Here is an 18,042-nt window from a genome sequence, read left to right as displayed (position 1 = left end):
AAAGCAATAGATTATTCTACAGCAATGGCCCCCAAGGAGATCTTAAAGGTTCTTGAGGTTATTCTACTGGTGGTTCCAAATGCAAGCTGAATGAATAAAAGCTTTTTTTTAAAAAAAAAGTATTCAGATCTTCCTGAATGTGAAACAGATTTGTAGATACTTTGAATCTTTAGATACTGTAAAAATGAAAATTCATTGCCAGAAAATCATAGGTCTATAGTTGGCTACTTCTCTGAGCTAAATGTAAATCCTCACTACAGAAAGAGTTGCATTACTGAGACTGGATTTCAGAGTCTAGCCTCACATGAAGGAATTTAGACAATATTACAGATAAACTAATCAACTTCAAACAAGTTAAGATTGCCATTTTGGTCAGCAAAAGAGTTTTCAACATTGTCTAGTTTGTTTATCCCCTTCGTACAAGTGGAAATCTTTATTCTAATTACCTTTTTTTGATGGTATCTCCTTCATAAATGTGTTGGATGGTTTTTGGCTGGTAGTTGGATCCTGAGACTGTACAGACAAAATGGGTTCATGTGACTCAGACTGCAGGTTAGAGGATTCATCAAGAAATTCATCTAGAATGGATAATGGAGCTCCTAGTCCTAAAAAGATTAAATTTTAATGAGATAAAAACCTACCTTCCTACATTGTATATTAAAAGGTTATTACAGGAGATAAATACAATTAATTTCCAAAGCATAGGAAACATAACCCCTAAATATTGCATGGAAAGACTTGTTTTGCAGATTTTTTATATTTCTGAATAATTTAAAGAGTGCAAGCTAAACAGACAGCACAGCTCCTGCCACTATGACCCCCAGTCGAACCCTTCTGCCAGCCCAAGTCATGATAGTGTCAAACAAATACCTATTACAAAAGCTATATGCTAAGCCTAGAATCTCAAGAATCCAGAGGAGAAGATTAATATTTAGATAATATTAAAACCCTTTAAGAACAGGAATTCTATTTTATTTCACTGTTCAAAAATCACATCATCGGGCTTCCCTGGTGGCGCAGTGGTTGAGAGTCCGCCTGCTGATGCAGGGGACACGGGTTCATGCCCCAGTCCGGGAAGATCCCACATGCTGCGGAGCAGCTGGGCCCGTGAGCCGTGGCCGCTGAGCCTGCGCGTCCGGAGCCTGTGCTCCGCAATGGGAGAGGCCACGGCAGTGAGAGGCCCGCGTACCGAAAAAAAAAAAATCACCATCATCATAAGTAGTTATATATGAACATGGCTATATGCCAGGTATTATATTAAGGATTGTAATGTACAATCTTATTTATTTTTCACAACACTATGAGATATACTTATTATGTTCCATTAAACAAAGTGAACCACAGAAAAGTTAAAAAATTTGCTGAACCTCTTAAACATTCCAAGCTGCCTCTCACATAAACAAATGTTTTAGGAATAAAAATAAAAAGCAATGCTGGTTAGGAAATGATCAGTGCCAGCTGGTTCTGAATCAGAAGAGGTCACTCTCAGCTAGAGAAAAAGATATGGCTTTGAAAAATAGGTACAAGTTGGATAGGTAGAGAGGTAGGGGCTAAAGCATGGAAGTAGCAAGGTAATTATTTTTATGGGTATTGAGGATTGCATAGTAAAAATTAAGGAAAGGTAGGTTGGGGGCTAGACTGTATTGATATTTGAATGCTAGGAGTTTTCTTCTGTAGGAAAAAGAAGAGGTTTACAATGAAGAGTTTTGAGCAGAAAAATCAGAGGATGAAAGTGGGATTTTATGAAGATTACTCTAGCAGTACTATGCAGCAAGGAGAAAAAAAATGTTGATGGAGACAAAGAAGTCTGTAATAAGGCTGTTATAACATTCTGGATATTGGTAATGGAGAGTAGTGTAAATATAAAAGGAAGATGTAGGGAGCATTTTGAAAGAAAACCAAATGATCTGGGAAATCAACTTGATATTGGGATCGGGGGAAGCTCAAGCAAGCAAGCAAGAAGAAGCAGGGATGACTCTGAGATCATGAGCTTGGGTGCATAATATAATGATGTAGAGTCAGTTTGAGATATGAGGAGATGAGTTAACTAGTGGAAAAATCCAACTGCTGGATTCTGGAGGGATGTCAAGGTTAAAGAGAGAAATCTGGGGCTTCCCTGGTGGCGCAGTGATTGAGAATCTGCCTGCCAATGCAGGGGACACGGGTTCCAACCCTGGTCTGGGAAGATCCCACATGCCGTGGAGCAACTAGGCCCGTGAGCCACAACTACTGAGCCTGCGCATCTGGAGCTTGTGCTCCGCAATAAGAGAGGCCGCGACAGTAAGAGGCCCACGCACCGTGATGAAGAGTGGCCCCCGCTCGCCGCAACTGGAGAAAGACCCAACACAGCCAAAAATAAATAAATAAATAAAAATTATATTAAAAAAAAGATAGAAATCTGACAGTTATCAGAAGTGAAAATAGAAACTGTGAGGGTAGGTGAGCTCCTAGAAAGTACGACAGTATTACTGGGAAATGATTACATCTAATGGGTATGACAAGAAAGTGAAGCAATCAAAGGAAACCCAAACTATTGGAGATGGAGTTAATCCAACATGTATTTCAAGAAAAGAGAATGGTTAAATATGCAGACTGATCATTGAGAAGTGATAATCTTAATGAAAAAAATGAAACTGGAGAGGTGGCCAAAATGGCAGAGTAGGAAGACCCTGAACTCACTGCTTCCCATGGACACACCAAAATTACAACCACTTACAGAACAACTATCTATGAAAATGACACGGAGACTAGAAGAAAATATTTTCCACACCAAAGACTTAAAAAAGGAACCACAGTGAGATGGTAGGGGGGACAGGGACATGGTATAGTCAGGACCCACACCCTCAGGTTGGTGACCGACATACAAGAGGAATATCACAATCATAGAGGTCCTCCCCAAGGAGTGAGGGGTCATAGTCCTATATCAGGCTCCTCAAACTAGGGATCCTGAACCAGGAAGACAAGCCCCCAAAACATCTGGCTCTGAAAACCACTGGCACTTAGGATCAGGAGAGCTGAAGGACTACAGGAAATAGAGACTCCAATTTTAAAGGGAGCGCACAAAATCTCTCATGCTCCCAGTCCCAGTGCAGAGGCAGTAGTTTGAAAGAAGCCTGGGTCAGACCCACTTGCTGATCTTGGAGAGCCTATTGGATGGCAGGAGGCAACTGGTACTCCCTCTGGGGATGGAGACACTGTTGACAGCCATTTGGGGATCATTCTACCATGATAACACTGGTACTGGCAAGTGCCATTTTAGAATCCTCCCGCTAGCTTACTACCACTGGGGACTGAACCCACCCACCAGGGGGTTGGCACAAGCCATGAGCCCTCCTGGAGCTCACAGACAGCTGCACAGGGATACAGCCTAGCCCACCAGTGGGCCAGCACCAGCCCCAATTCCCGCCAGGGCTGCACAGCCAACCACACAGGAAGCCTACTGTGCCCTCCATTGGGCCCTCAGCCACCACATGAGGCACTGCCTCACAGACAACTGGGCCAGGGCCCAGCTCCGCCTACCAGCATGCCCACATTAGTTCACCTTGCCACAAAAGAAGAATGCATGCAGCCTACATACAGGATACCTCTAGAGCACATAGCTCTGGTGACAAGAATCGAGTGCCCTGCTGGGCCCCATTGGACATCTCCTACATAAGGCCATTTCTTCAAGATTGGGAAGTGTAACCAACTTACCTCCCTACCACACAGAAATAAACAGAGAATTGGGCAAAATGAAGAGACAGATGAATATGTTACCAATGAAAGAACAAGACATAACCTCAGTAAAAGAACTAAAAAAAGTGGAGATAAGCAATCTTTCCACTTCTTTGAATCATCTTCAGTTGCCTTTATCAGTTTTTTATAGTTCTCAGCAGATAAGTCTCTCACCTCCTTGGTCAGGTTTATTCCTATGTATTTTATTTTGTTTTCTTTTTTGGATACGATTTTAAAAGGATTGTTTTTTGTTTTGTTTTGTTTTGACTTTCCCTTTCTGATATTTCATTGCTAGTGTAAAGAAATGCAACAGATTTCTGTATGTCAATCTTGTATCCTGCTACCTTGCTGAATTTGTTTATCAGTTCTAGAAGTTTTTGTGTGAAATCTTTAGGGTTTTCTCCATATAGTATCATGTCATGTGCATATAATGACAATTATACCTCTTCCCTTACAATCTGGATACCTTTTATTTCTTTTTCTTGTCTGATTGCTGTGACTAGGACTTCCAATACCATGTTGAATAGAAGGGGTAAGAGTGGGCATCCTTGTCTTGTTCCAGATTTTAGTGGGAAGGCTTTTAGCTTTTCACCGTTGAGTATTATATTAGCTGTGCATTTGTTATAAATAGCTTTTATTATGTTGAGATATGTTCCCTGTATACCTACTTTGGTAAGACTTTTTATCATGAATGGATGTTGAATTTTGTCAAATGCTTTTTCTGCATCTATTGAGATGATCATGTAGTTTTTGTCTTTTCTTTTGTTGATGTGGTATATCACATTGATTGATTTGCATATGTTGAACCGTCCTTGTGAACTTGGGATAAACTTGGTCATACTGTATGATCTTTTTTTACGTGTTGTTGGATTCGGTTTGCTAATATTTTGTTGAGAATTTTTCATTAAATACAAAGTTAAAAGAAAAGATATGATAACTATATAAGCAGAAATCAATAAAATTAAAATTGAAAATTAATAGAGAAGATTAATGAAACCAAAAGTTGGCTCTTTGAAAAGATCCATAAAATCAATAAGTCGTTAGCCAGGCTAACTAAAAAAAAAAAAGAAAGAAAGAAAAAGAGGACATATTACTAATATCAGAAATGAAAGAAGAGACATCACTACAGATCCCATGGACATTAAAAAGGTAGTAAAGGGCTTCCCTGGTGGTGCAGTGGTTAAGAATCCACCTGCCAATGCAGGGGACACGGGTTCGAGCCCTGGTCCAGGAAGATCCCACATGCCGCAGAACAACTAAGCCTGTGTGCCACAACTACTGTTCCTGCACTCTACAGCCCACGAGCCACAACTACTGAACCCTCGTGCCACACTACTGAAGTGCACGCACCTAGCGCCCATGCTCTGCAACAAGAGAAGCCACTTCAATGAGAAGCCCACACACAGCAACAAAGAGTAGCCCCCACTCGCCACAACTAGAGAAAGCCCACGTGCAGCAATGAAGACCCAATGCAGCCAAATAAATAAATAAATTTTTTAAAAAGATAGTAAAGGAATATTATGAACACTTATGTGCCCACAAATTTAATAACCTAGATGAAATGGACCAACTTCCTAAAAATCATAATCTTCCAAAACTTACACAAGGAGAAACAGACAATCTGAATAGGACTATATCTGTTAAATATACTGAATCAGTAATTAATAACCTTCCAATACAGAAAATACAAGGGTCAGATGGGTTCACTGGTGAATTCTCCCAAACATTTAAATAAGAGATTATACCATTTCTATACAATATCTTTAAGAGGACAGAAGCAGAAGGAATACTTCCTAAGTCATTCTATGAGGCCAACATTTTCCTAATACCAAAACCAGACAAAGACTTTACAAGACAAGAAAACTACAGACTATTATCTCTCATGAACATAGACTCAAAAATTGTCAACAAAATATTAGCAAATCAAATTCAACAATATATAAAAGAATTATACACCATGGCCAAATAGGATTTAACGTAGGTATGCAAGGCTGGTTGAACTTTCAAAGATTGACTAATGTAATCCAGAATATCAACAGGCTAAAGAAGAAAATCATATGATCATATCAATAGATGCAGGAAAAGCATTTGACAAAATCTAACGCCTCTTCAAGATAAAAACTCTCAGTAAACTAGGAATTGAGGGAAACTTCCTGGACTTGATTAAGAATATCTACAAAAAACTATAGCTATCATCATACTTAGTGGTAAGAAACTTGAAGTTTTCCCACAAGGTCAGAAACAAGGGAAGGATGTCCCTTCTCACCACTGCTTTTCAACATCATACATTATACTGTAAGTCCTGGCTATGCAACAAGACAAGAAAAAGAAATAAAAGAAATACAAATTGGGAAGGAAGGAATACAAATTGAGAAGGAATAAATACAACTGTCTTTGTTTGCAAAAGATATGATTGTCTATGTAGAAAGTCCAAAAGAAGTGACCAAAAATACTCCTGGAACTAATAAGCAATTATAGCAAAATTGCAGGATACAAGGTTAATATATAAAAGTTAATCTATATACCAGCAACAAATAAGTGCAATTTGAAATTTAAGCACAACACTATCTATATTGGCATCCAAAAAATGAAAAACTTAGGTATAAATCTGACAAAATATATACAAGTTCTGTATAAGGAAAACTACAATCTATGATGAACTAAATCAAAAAAGAACTAAATAAATGGAGAGATAGTTCATGTTAATGGATAGGAAGATTCACTATCATCAGGATGTCAGTTTTCCCAATTTGATCTATGGATTCAATGCAATCCCAATCAAAGTCCCAGAAAGTTATTCTGTGGATATCAAAAAACTGATTCTAAAGTTTATATGGAGAGGCAAAAGACACAGAACAGCTAACATAATATTTAAGGAGAACAAAGTTGGAGAACTGACCCTACCTGACTTCAAGACACACTATAAAGCTTCAATAATCAAGACAGTGTGGTACTGCCAAAAGAATAGACAAATAGATTGGTGGAACAGAATAGGGAGCCCAGAAATAGACCCACATTAATATAAACTAATCTTTGACAAAAAAACAAAGGTAATACAATTGAGCAAAGATAGACTTTTCAGCAAATAGCAGTGGAACAATTGGACATCTACATGCAAAAAAATGAATCTAAACACAGACATCATAACATCACAAAAATTAACTCAAAATGGATCACAGGGCTTCCCTGGTGGTGCAGTGGTTGAGAGTCCGCTTGCAGATGCAGGGGACACGGGTTCGTGCCCCGGTCCGGGAGGATCCCACATGCCGCGGAGCGGCTGGGCCCGTGAGCCATGGCCGCTGAGCCTGCGCGTCCGGAGCCTGTGCTCCGCAACGGGAGAGGCCACAACAGTGAGAGGCCTGCATTCCGCAAAAAAAAAAAAAAAAGGATCACAGAACTAAGTGTAAAATGCAAAAACTATAAAACTCCTAGAAGATAACATAAGAGAAAACCTAGATGACATTGAGTATGGCTATTTAGATAGAACACCAAAGGCATGACCCACGAAAGAAGGAATTGACAAGCTGGACTTCACTGAAACTAAAAACTCAGGCTCTGCAAAGGACAATGTGAAGAGAATGAGAAGACAAGCCATAGGACTAGGAGAAAATGTTTGCAAAAGACACACCTGATAAAAGACTTAGTCAAAATATACAAAGAACTCTTAAAACTAACAATAAGAATATAAAGGACTTGATTAAAAAGTGGCCAAAGACCTTAACATACATCTCACCAAAGAAGATATACAGATGGCACATAAGCTTTTAAGATACTGCATATCATATGTCACCAGGCATGGTGATAATGGGGCAGAAAGACTATGCATGTGTGGAGGCAAGAAGTATATGTGAAATCTCTATACTTTCCTTTTAATCTTGCTGTGAACCTAAAACTGCTCTAAAAAATGAAGTGTATTTAAAAATAAAAGATTAATATGAAAAATCATATTCTAATAAATTTTTAAAACTAGATGAAATTGATGAACTCTAAAAAGTATAAAATACCATGAATAACACAATAAGAAATACAGAATGCAAATTCTTAAAGATTAAGAAAATGAAATGATAGTCAATACCTCCTTTGCCAAAAACCCCAGGTCCCAGTTGTTTTATGGTTGAGTTCTGCCAAATGTTTAAGTCAAAATCAACTGTATCATATATAAGTTGATACAGAAGAGCAAAGGAAAGGTGCCAAATAATCTTGATTATAAAAATAGACGACAGGGGGCTTCCCTGGTGGCGCAGTGGTTTAGAGTCCGCCTGCCAGTGCAGGGGACATGGGTTCGTGCCCCGGTCCGGGAAGATCCCACATGCCGCAGATCTTCGGCATGTGGGCTGGGCCCGTGAGCCATGGCTGCTGAGCCTGTGCGTCCGGAGCCTGTGCTCCGCAACGGCACAGGCCACAACAGTGAGAGGTCCACGTACCGCAAAAAAAAAAAAAAAAAAAATAGACGACAAAAGAAAATTACCGTCTATTTCATTTATGAACATAGATGCAAAGATCCAAAATAAAGCATTAGCTATTCAAATCCAAAGGTATATTAAAAACTAATACATTATGATCAAGTAGGATTTCCAATTATTGCAAGAATTGTTCAATATAAAAGAAATCTGTCAATGTTGTTCACTGTATTAATAGATAAAAGGAGAAAATTATTTTTTTCAACTGATGCAGAAAAAGAATTTGATAAAGATCAACACCTATTAATGAAAAAAACTCTTTGGAAATTAAGAATAGAAGAGATCCTCCTTAATTCTGTAAAGGTTTTTCAGAAAAAGCTTACAGCATATTTTACATTTAATAGACAAACTTTAAACTCATTCCCCTTAAGACAGGAAAGAAGACAATGCTGAACAACACAACTAATATACAACATATTATTGTAGATAATAAAAAGACATGAGTAGTATGAGGATTGGGAGGAAAACGTAACACTGTCATTATTGGCAGATGATATGATAATCATATTCTGGGAAAAAATAACAGAATTAATAATCTATTTGAATCAATAAGAGTCAAATAAGATTGTCATATACAAGTTCAATCTAAAAAACAACAGTATACACTAAAATCTAAAATGTAGAAAATCAACAGCATACACTAAAAAATACAGCAATAACCAACTAGAAAACATAATTAAAATAAGATACTATTATGATAGCAATGGAATCTATAAAATATCTATGAATTACTTAAACAGGGCCTCACTGGAAAAAAATGTTATAACTTTAATAAAGAACCCAGAAGATGACCAGAGTAAATGGAGAGATCCTCCACACACTTGGATGTAATGGTTTAATAATATGTAGATGTTAATTAGCCCTAAATTTATCTATAAATTCAATATAGTCCAAATAAAATTTCCAACTGGATTTTTAATGTACTTGATAAACTCACTATAAAATTCATACAGATGAATAAACATTCATGAATATGTAAGTCAGGTATAAAAAAGGCAAGTAAATGGGAGAACCTCATATGTCAGATACGAAGGCATACTATAACACCACAGCAATAAAAGGAGTGTGATATTGTTTTAAGATCAGACAAATGAGACAGAACAGAGAGCTCAGAGACATATATACCTTAAATCAAAGGATAAAAGATGATGGTTTAATAGATGGTTTTGAGAAAACTAGATCTATATGTGGAGAAAAATAAAATTTGATGCCTACCTTGCATCACAGTCAAAGATGGAATCCTGATAGATTAAAGATCTAAGTAGGGACTTCCCTGGTGGTGTAGTGGTTAAGAACCCGCCTGCCAATGCAGGGAACACAGGTTTGAGACCTGGTCTGGGAAGATCCCACATGCCGCGGAGCAACTAAGCCTGTGCGCCACAACTACTGAGCCTGTGCTCTAGAGCCCGTGAGCCATAACTACTGAGGCCACATGCCACAACTACTGAAGCCCACACACCTACAGCCCGTGCTCCGCAACAAGAGAAGCCACCACAATGAGAAGCCCGCATGCTGCAATGAAGAGTAGCCCCCGCTCACTGCTACTAGAGAAAGCCCACGTACAGCAACGAGGACCCAAGGCGGCCAAAAATAAATAAATAAAATAATAAAAATAAATTTTTAAAATGATCTAAATGTAAAACTAATATTATAAAGTTAATTGAAGAAAATGTGACTTGAGGCAAGAACTATTTAAACAAAACTTCAAAGGCACAAAACTACAAAGCATTTGGAGAGTTGAACAACACAATCAACTAATTAAACCTACTTATAGAGCACTCCACTCAATGACAGCAGAATACACACTCTTTTCAAGTGTATATGGGATCAAGACAGATCAAACACTAGACCATAAAACAAGTCCAAATAAATTTAAAAGGATTCAAATCATGCAAAGCACATTTTCTAATCACAATGAAATTAAATTAGAAATAAAAAACAAAGACATCTGGAAAAATCCCCAAATATTTGGAAAATAAAAAACATACTGTTAGATAACCAAGGGTCCCAGCTATTCAACTTCTAAATATTTACCCAAGATAATGAAAGTATATGTCTATACAAAGACTTGTACACAAATATCCATAGCAGCTTTATTTTAATAGTCCCAAACTAGAAACAACCCAAATATATATCAACAGGTGACTAAATAAACATACCGTGGTATCTCTGTACATCAGGATACTATTTAGAAATAAAAAATGACGAACTACTGATATGGGCAACAACATGTTTGAAACTCAAAATAATTAGGCTTAATGGAAGAAGTCAGACAAAAAAGAGTATATACTGTGTGATTCTGTTTAATTCTAAAATTCTAGAATATGCAAACTCATCTATAGTGATAGAATATGCAAACTCATCTATAGTGATAGAAAGTTGATTGGTGGTTATCTGGAAATAGGAGCAAGAGAAAGAGATTACAAATGGGCACAAGGGAAGTTTGGGGGATTTGGGATATGTTCATTATCTTGATTGTGGTGATGTTTCCATGGGTGTGTTCATATGTCAAAACATCAAATTGTACATTAAATATGTGCAGTTTATGAAATGTCCATTATACCTCAAACTGTTGAAAATACATGTTCACAAAATAACAATGTACAGTAACTTATAAACAAAATAACATATGGAAGAAACACATAAACAAAAATACACACATTAAATACATTAGAATGACTGATTTCCTAAAGTGGAGGAAAGGAGAATGTCAATGAAGAACAGGAAAAAAATACAGTGTATAAATAAACAAATAAATTTAACAATCACAAGAATGGGACCTTACATACTGGGGAAGAGAGTGAGGGGAAAAAGAATGAAATTTACTCAGCTAAAATGATACCCCTTTTAGGGATACACAGAGACAGTAAATTCTCTAAGTCTCAAAAAACTGAATAGCAACAAGTAGAAGCTTCCAACTTTCTGTCACATGAATGAGGAAACACTTAGAAGGACTCTTTCCTGGTATCCCTGGAACAACTCAAAACTCCACCTTCTCATTCATTTAACAGCTATTTACTGAGTACCTACTATGTGCCAGGTCCTACTCATAAGGCCAGTAATTTTTTCCAATAGCCACTCATCATCTCCCTGGTCCTACCTGCTGGGACTTCCACCTTGACTGCTGCTGTAGAAGAACCACTGGTTATTCCCCAAGGGCCTAAACAGGAGTCGTCTTTCCCTCCTTCTTCAACATACTCCACAGTACCAGTGCTCCTCTGTTTTGTAACTTGTGCCTGAAGCACTCGTGCCTGAAGCTGTTTGAAGCCTTCATGAAATGCCATTTCCATTCGAATATCATTGTTTTGAATTTCATAGTACAAGCCTGAAGAAAAAAAGATGTTGAAATAAATGTGACTAATTTCCCACCATCATATACTGAAGAATGACAACATTTCACTTAAATTTCCCACACTTTTACTAAAGTTTAAGAACTACACAATGATCCATTTAAGAGTGGAAAGAGAAAGGGAAAATCTTCTAATGAAAGAAAACACATTCATATCACAGGAAAATATCAAACCAAGTAAAGTCCAGGCTACAACATTAGTTGGCTCCAAGCAAGTAGCATCTTCAAAGAAAATTTCTGCCTGTTCATAGTTCTCCATCAGAACAGCCAGGACACCACACAGCAACAAGCTGAGAAGAGACCACCAACATGATTAACAACATGGTCCCATGTCACAGTCATGGAACGAAGACAATTTCATATAGAAGCTTATCTGCTCCTACTCATTCCTTATCTCCCTTCCAACCATACCTGTGGATATGATTCTGGTTCAGGGAAAGGGCTTTCCGAAAACACTCTTGTGCTTTGATATTGTCTTCAGTTAGGAGGCAGAAGGCACCGTAGTCCAGCCAGTGCTCCAGGTTCTGGGGCTCACGAACCAACCTCTATCACATGAAACATCAGGAGGACCAAGGTTATTGTGACGCTATGTCATATTCTTTATGGACACAACATCACACAGTAAGCACTCCATAAATACTATAAGCTCTATGAAAGTAGAAACTATGACTAAGAAGTCATAGAACAGTCCAAATGCCTAGAACAGTCACTTCTCTGGCTTATAGTATGTGGTCAATAAATATTTGATGAAATAATGTAAAAAATGAATCCTCAACTCATTGCTTCCTAGTGTCAGTGTTCTGGTCATCATACGCTCATCCAATTACTTGGGAACCAAAAGGTTCATTTTATATTTCATTTTAAAGACTTACATATAATCATTTCTGTCACAGTCTTGAGAATGCAAACATAAGCTTATCCACAAATACGTAATAATAAAAGCAACTCATAATGAGTTAAAACTATAAAACATTGCTGAAAGAAATTAAAGAAGACATAAACAAATGGAAATACATTCCATGTTCACAGATTGCAAGACTTAATATTGTTAAGATATCATACAGTCCAAAGCAATTTACAGATTCAATGCAATATCTATCAAAATTCCAATGCTGTGTTTTGCAGAAATATAAAAGCCCATTCTAAAGTTCATATGGAATCTTAAGGGACCCTGAATATCCAAAGCAATCTTAAAAAAGAGCAAAACTGGAAGACCCACACTTCCTGATTTCAAAACTTATAAAGCTATAGTAATCAGCCTGATACTGGTATAAAGACAGACATAGAGACCAAGGGAATAGAACAGAGAGCCCAGAAATAAATCGTAGCATATATGGTCAAATCACTTTTGACAAAGGTGACAAGACCATTCAATAGGGAAAGGACGGTCTTTTAAGCAAACTATGCTAAGAAAACTGGATATCCACATGCAAAGATTGAAGTTGGACCCTTACCTAATACCATATACCAAAAATAACTCAAATGAATCAAAAACTTAAATGTAAGACCTAAAACTATAAAACTCTGAGAAGAAAACAGGGCAATAGCTTCACAACATTGGATTTGATTTTTCCTCCAGCTGGCTATGTTCCCATTAAGTACACATTTTCCCCTCTCCTCACACCAAAACCTTTGCACCAGAGGAGGGGTGTCATGAAGCAACTGGGGCCCATGTGCATACAGAGGTCCAATGCACTGCCTGTGTAGGCATCAGTGGCTCTTCTCAGATGCAACCCAGGGTCGAGTCTTTTCCCTGGTTGTGGTCCCCAGATCCAATGCTGCTGTGGCATGGTCTAAGTGGGGCTGGAACATTGGCTTGGCCTGGGCCCAGATGCATGGTGAGGCAGCCACGGGAAACCTGGCAGCCAGTAGGGCAGACCTATCTCTGCCTTGCCTCAAGGGCAAGCCAGGACGCTTGCACCCCTCAGGAGCGGAGTCCAGGCTTCTCCAGCCTTTTTATCCATTCCAGCAGTCCTCCAACCAGCCAAGGTGGCTTGTCTCCTCTGCATAGGAACCCAGGACTGGGATACCCAGTCTGTGGCTTGACCTACTTACTCCCCAGTGTGGGTATACACCAGTGCAATCTCCCCTTTCCTCTGAGTCCCCTCCGAGGGGCACAGATCCTAACCAGATCTCCCCTTCTACTTTTCTTCCCCTTCTACTCAATTGTGTGTGTATCTTTCTCAGAGCCTTGGTTGTACAGGAGTCCTTCTGCCAGTTTCCAGTTAGTTTTCACTGAGAATTGTTCTACATGTAGATGTATTTTTAATGTGTTCGTGGTGGGGAGGTGAGTTCCATGTCCTCTTACTTTGTCATCTTGATCTCTGCCTCTCGAGGTTCATTTTCTGCATATGGATAACCAACTGTTCTAACACAATTTTTTGAAAAGACTATCCTTTCTGCATTGAATTTGTAAACAACTTTGTTGAAAATATAATGGCCTTACTTGTGTGCACCTATATTTGGACTCTGTTTTATTGATCTATGTGTCTATCCTTTCACCAATAAGGTTGGATTTTAAACAATCAGAAACTACTATTTATTATACCCATATTGTACAAATAGCAGTAATGACAACCACCAGAAAGATGTTTAATTACCTCTTCATAGTACACTGTTGCCATTTCATAGTTCTCATTGACTTCTGCTTCAAATGCAAAGAGTCGAAGCTGTTCACTGCTGGTATAAATGGTTGAAGGAGTGCCTTGGACATCATCTGGCATGGCCTTGTCATCATCAAGATGTTAGGCAGACAAAATGAAGCAATTACAAGTAGAGAAGTTTTATAAGAATAAACCAAATGTGAGACTCTAGTCATGATGTCAAAAATGATATTGAGGTTTCGTACAGTCTTGCCAATACACTAAGAGAGTGAGAGTGAACCAAAGGATGAATATCAAGGGTGAAGTAGAATCTCAGGTATCTGAGTACCAACAGTCTAAGCTCATGGAAGTGAGTAAAAAATTATTCAGGGCACAACTGCTCTCTTCAACCCTTAGGGCAGCCAGAATCCCTAAGTCACTTCTAACCTCAAACAGCTTCTTTCACTTTCTCTAGTGTACAGACAAATATTATCATTTTTTAGGTGTCATGACATGAAAAGGGTTGGCAGGAACTAGCTAGAGTCTTTAAACATCAAGAAAACACGAGCCCAGGGTAAATCTTGGGCAGCTACATCTACGTTTTCAGTGGGATATATAGACAGATAGAGTCTACAAAGGAGACATTTTAGAAATAGCCAGAAAGGTAGAAGGAAAAATAATATATCCTATATACCCAGATAGGAAAGCAAGTCTGGTAATAACAAGTAATCTCTTGGGCCAGACGCTATGGCCAGGGAAGACCCCACCACCACCAAATTCTTTAACTACAAATAAAAATAATACCACTGACTTGAACAAGTAGAGTTACTAAGGAATGTGAAGAGTAAAGCTAAATTTGAGATGGGCCAAAGTAGGCTTTTGATCATTGATTAATGCCTCTGTTTTTTGTTCTTTTTAATTTTGGTGACTTTGACCTCCAAATCCCTACAGCAACACACTGCCATGCCCAAACCAGAAATATTATACCTCTAATATCCACTCCCCAAACCCACATTACAAGCCTTCTCCCTTCTTGTCATTTAGTCCCCTTAAAACTCCTCTCTGACTTCCAATAAGCTGATCATTTCCCAAATGGATAAGCCTGGACCTCATGATTTCTACTCATACTACTCTCTCACCAGCACACTCAAGTTCTGGGCATCCCTGTCCTTTTCCTGCACTTGCCCGGAAAACTCCCAAATTAAAACAATCCTACAATCGGATTTCTTCATTCTTAGACAGGAGCTGCTAACTGATCCTGAAGAAAACCGCATGCAGTTTTAGCTGAAGGCCTTTAATACTCTCAGCAATCTATGTATTTGTCCTTGTTCAGCAACATTTTTCATAATGCTGTGCAGTATCTAAATTTTCTTCAAGCTTTTCATTCAACTCTTACCCCTTCACTTTCAGTAAAGGCGTTACTTCACAGAAGAAATAGAAATCATTAGGCAAAAAACCCCTCAACTTTTGAATCCTACACCTGAATTGTTTCTTTTCAACTTCTCCCAGTCTGCTGACTCTTCCTAAACCTGTGGATGTTCTAAAGACTTTTCCATCTTAAAAAGAAAGTCTCGGGCTTCCCTGGTTGCGCATTGGTTGAGCGTCCGCCTGCTGATGCAGGGGACACGGGTTCATGCCCCGGTCTGGGAAGATCCTACATGCCGAGGAGCGGCTGGGCCTGTGAGCCATGGCCGCTGAGCCTGCGCGTCTGGAGCCTGTGCTCCGCAACGGGAGAGGCCGCAACAGTGAGAGGTCCGCGTACGGCAAAAAAAAAAAAGAAAATCTCTAATTTCTAGCTACTGCTTTCCTACTTCTTCCCTTCATCTTCCAACTTCCTGAATTAATATTCCACCTGCTTCCTAATCACTCATTTACTCTTCAATTCATTATCATTTGAATCCACATCATTAGCCCAATGAAACTGCTCTGTAAAGGTAACAACAACCTCCTTATTGCCAAATCCAATAAAAACCTTTCAGATTTTTTTCTTTTTTTCCCCAGGTTTATCAAGGTATAACTGACATATATCACTGTATACGCATATATTGACTTAACATATATTGTGAAATTACTACTGCAGAAAGTTTAGTTAGCATTCATCATCTCATATAGATACAATAAAAAGAGAAAGCAAAAAAAGAAAAAAAAATTTGTCCTTGTAATGAGAACTCAGGATTTACTCTCAACAGTTTTCATATATACCACACAGCAGTGTTAACTATAGTCCTCATACTGTACATTACCTCCCTAGTACTTATTCATCTTGTAATTGGAAATTTGTACCTTTTGACCTCCTTTCTCCAATCTCCCCTCCCCCTACCCCAGATCTTGTTTTTCTTGAACTCCTCAGAGTATTTGACAACGGTGACCATTTTTTCTTCTTAAAATTTTCTTCCCTTAGATCCTGAAATACCACTGTCTTCTGGGTCTTTTGCCTTTTCAACAATTTACTTGCCTCCTTTATTAATTCTTTTACTCATCCATCCCTTAAATGTTGGTGTTTCCTAGGGTTTTGCCACCAGCTTGCTTTTCTCTCTACTCGTGCTTTTCTTGGCAGCTTCATCTATGACCACAGTTTGACTAGCATCTATATACTCAAGGCTCCCAAATCTAATCTCTAGCCCAGATCTCTCTCTTGAGCAAAACCCCACAAGAGTCAATGTTTAAAACTGAATTCAACATCACTTGCCTTCCACCAAATTTGCTTATGTTGTATTTCTTGTCCTAGTCAATGGTATTGCCAACTACCCAGTCACTGAGACTTAAACTTAAGAATCTTTGCTCTCTTTTCCTCCTTAGTATGTAATAACCAGTTAACATCACCAGTTCACCACCTCTAACCTCTAACTGGTTAACATCACCAGTTCACCACCTCTAACTGCTATCAGAGTGCTTTTTGTAAAATGTAAATCTAATCATATTATTTCCCAGTATAAAATAATTAAATTTATTGCATCTAACTGCTAATAAGGGAAAAAGCCAAAACTTCTTTGTGTGGCATATAAGGCCTCCATCCACGCTACTAGCTCCCCTACCAGGAACTGATCCCTGGCTTCATCGCCTGTTTCTCTGTCACTCAACCACTTCAACCTCTGCTCCTGAACTATATGCAGTTTCTGTACATGCCATATTCTTCCAAGCTTCTAAGCCTTTACGATGTTCTCTATGACTCAAATGCTCTAAAACATCTACCTGGTGAGCTTCTTTTTAGCCTTCAAGGCCCAGGTCGAGTCACAGCTCCTCTGTAGATTTCAGGGTGAAGTTGATACTTTCTTTAGGCATCCCCTAACCTGCTCTACCACGGACACACCTTTGTCACAGCACTTACCTCACTCTACTGCAGTTATTTGTATTTTGTGCCTCTCTCCTCTACTAGACAGGGGCTCCTTGGGGACATAAGGCAACAGTAATTACCATCTCATGCTCAGTTCTCAATTGCTTTCCAAATCAAATCATCCAAATCATCTGTGCAGGATTGTTCTCTTAACCCTAGGATACTGGACACTCCTACCTCTTTCAGGAAGGCTGAACAGGTAAAAGAAAAAGTGACGGTGGCCGAGAAGAAAAAAACAGTGAAGGAAAGAACAAATAGAATAGAGACTTTGAGGGACTTCCCTGGTGGCACAGTGCGGTTAAGAATCCGCCTGCCAATGCAGGGGACACAGATTCGATCCCTGGTCCAGGAAGATTCTACATGCCGCAGATCAACTAAGCCTGTGCACCACAACTACTGAGCCTGTGCTCTAGAGCTGGCGAGCCACAATTACTGAGCCCATGCGCCCTAGAGCCTGCACGTCACGACTACTGAGCCCACGCGCCGCAACTACTGAAGCATGTGCACTCGAAGGCCCACATGACGCAACTACTGAGCCCATGTGCTGCAACTACTGAAGCCCACATGCCTAGAGCCCGTGCTCCACAGCAAGAGAAGCCACTG

At 39.0% G+C, this 18,042-nt stretch overlaps 1 protein-coding gene across 5 annotated transcripts in view; it reads right to left on the bottom strand.

Moving 5' to 3' along the window:
* The window catches only part of CFAP70 (cilia and flagella associated protein 70), an 88,292-nt gene that overhangs the window by 18,855 nt on the left and 51,395 nt on the right, over window positions 1-18,042 (bottom strand). For all 5 annotated transcript variants that reach the window (XM_027129905.1, XM_027129903.1, XM_027129904.1 and 2 more), the window contains 5 exons: window positions 14,124-14,249; window positions 11,935-12,068; window positions 11,698-11,813; window positions 11,275-11,499; window positions 447-605 (listed from right to left, as the gene is read on the bottom strand). In XM_027129905.1, coding sequence (XP_026985706.1) covers window positions 447-605; window positions 11,275-11,499; window positions 11,698-11,813; window positions 11,935-12,068; window positions 14,124-14,249 — 760 coding nt within the window. The remainder of the gene's footprint in view (window positions 1-446; window positions 606-11,274; window positions 11,500-11,697; window positions 11,814-11,934; window positions 12,069-14,123; window positions 14,250-18,042) is intronic.

The sequence above is a fragment of the Aethalodelphis obliquidens genome, unplaced genomic scaffold, assembly GCF_003676395.1.
Source record: "Aethalodelphis obliquidens isolate GAN/ISIS:26980383/991018 unplaced genomic scaffold, ASM367639v1 scaffold37, whole genome shotgun sequence".
In the NCBI taxonomy this organism is placed as follows: Eukaryota; Metazoa; Chordata; class Mammalia; order Artiodactyla; family Delphinidae; genus Aethalodelphis; species Aethalodelphis obliquidens.
Note: the sequence above shows the minus strand (reverse complement) of the source record. Positions and strands in the feature narration are given on the sequence as shown.